The 447-nt window shown below is 69.4% G+C and overlaps 1 protein-coding gene across 1 annotated transcript in view; it reads right to left on the bottom strand.

Moving 5' to 3' along the window:
* Positions 1–15: 15 nt before the first annotated feature.
* FAAP100 (FA core complex associated protein 100) overlaps positions 16–447 on the bottom strand; it is a gene marked incomplete at its 3' end in the record, with an annotated part of 12,936 nt that continues 12,504 nt past the window's right edge. The window contains 1 exon segment of the mRNA XM_035892757.1: positions 16–167. Coding sequence (XP_035748650.1) covers positions 16–167 — 152 coding nt within the window.

Raw genomic sequence — 447 nt, 5'->3', positions numbered from 1 at the left:
CAGGTCTGCTGGGGCCGGTGGCACAGCCCCGCGGCAGCGGCCGAGCGTACCTGGATGCGCCGGATGACGGCGTGGTGCATCCTGCACATGTCGGCCAGGGACGGGCTCTCCATCAGGATCTCCACTGCCTGGATGGGGCCAGCCGGGCTGAGGTCGTTCATGGCCACCTGGTACAAAGAGCACATCCTCGCTGCCATCGTCGCCGGGCAAGGGAGGGGGCGAGGGCGGCCCCAGGACCCCCCTCCCCATGGGCACCAGGCTCCCCAAGAGGCTCCCCTCCCCCATCCCCACTGCCTGCGCTCCCCCAACCCATTTGCTCTCCAGCCCAGTGCAGGCAAACCCAGTGGAGATGCTACCAGCCCAGCTGGGCGCATCAGACCCCTCACCCAGCCCCTCCGTGGGGAATTTGCCCCTGGCCCAGCCCTGGTGACCATCAGGAGACCCCCC

The sequence above is a fragment of the Egretta garzetta genome, unplaced genomic scaffold (assembly GCF_000687185.1).
Source record: "Egretta garzetta isolate BGI_Z169 unplaced genomic scaffold, ASM68718v1 scaffold780, whole genome shotgun sequence".
Lineage (NCBI taxonomy): Eukaryota > Metazoa > Chordata > Aves > Pelecaniformes > Ardeidae > Egretta > Egretta garzetta.
Note: the sequence above shows the minus strand (reverse complement) of the source record. Positions and strands in the feature narration are given on the sequence as shown.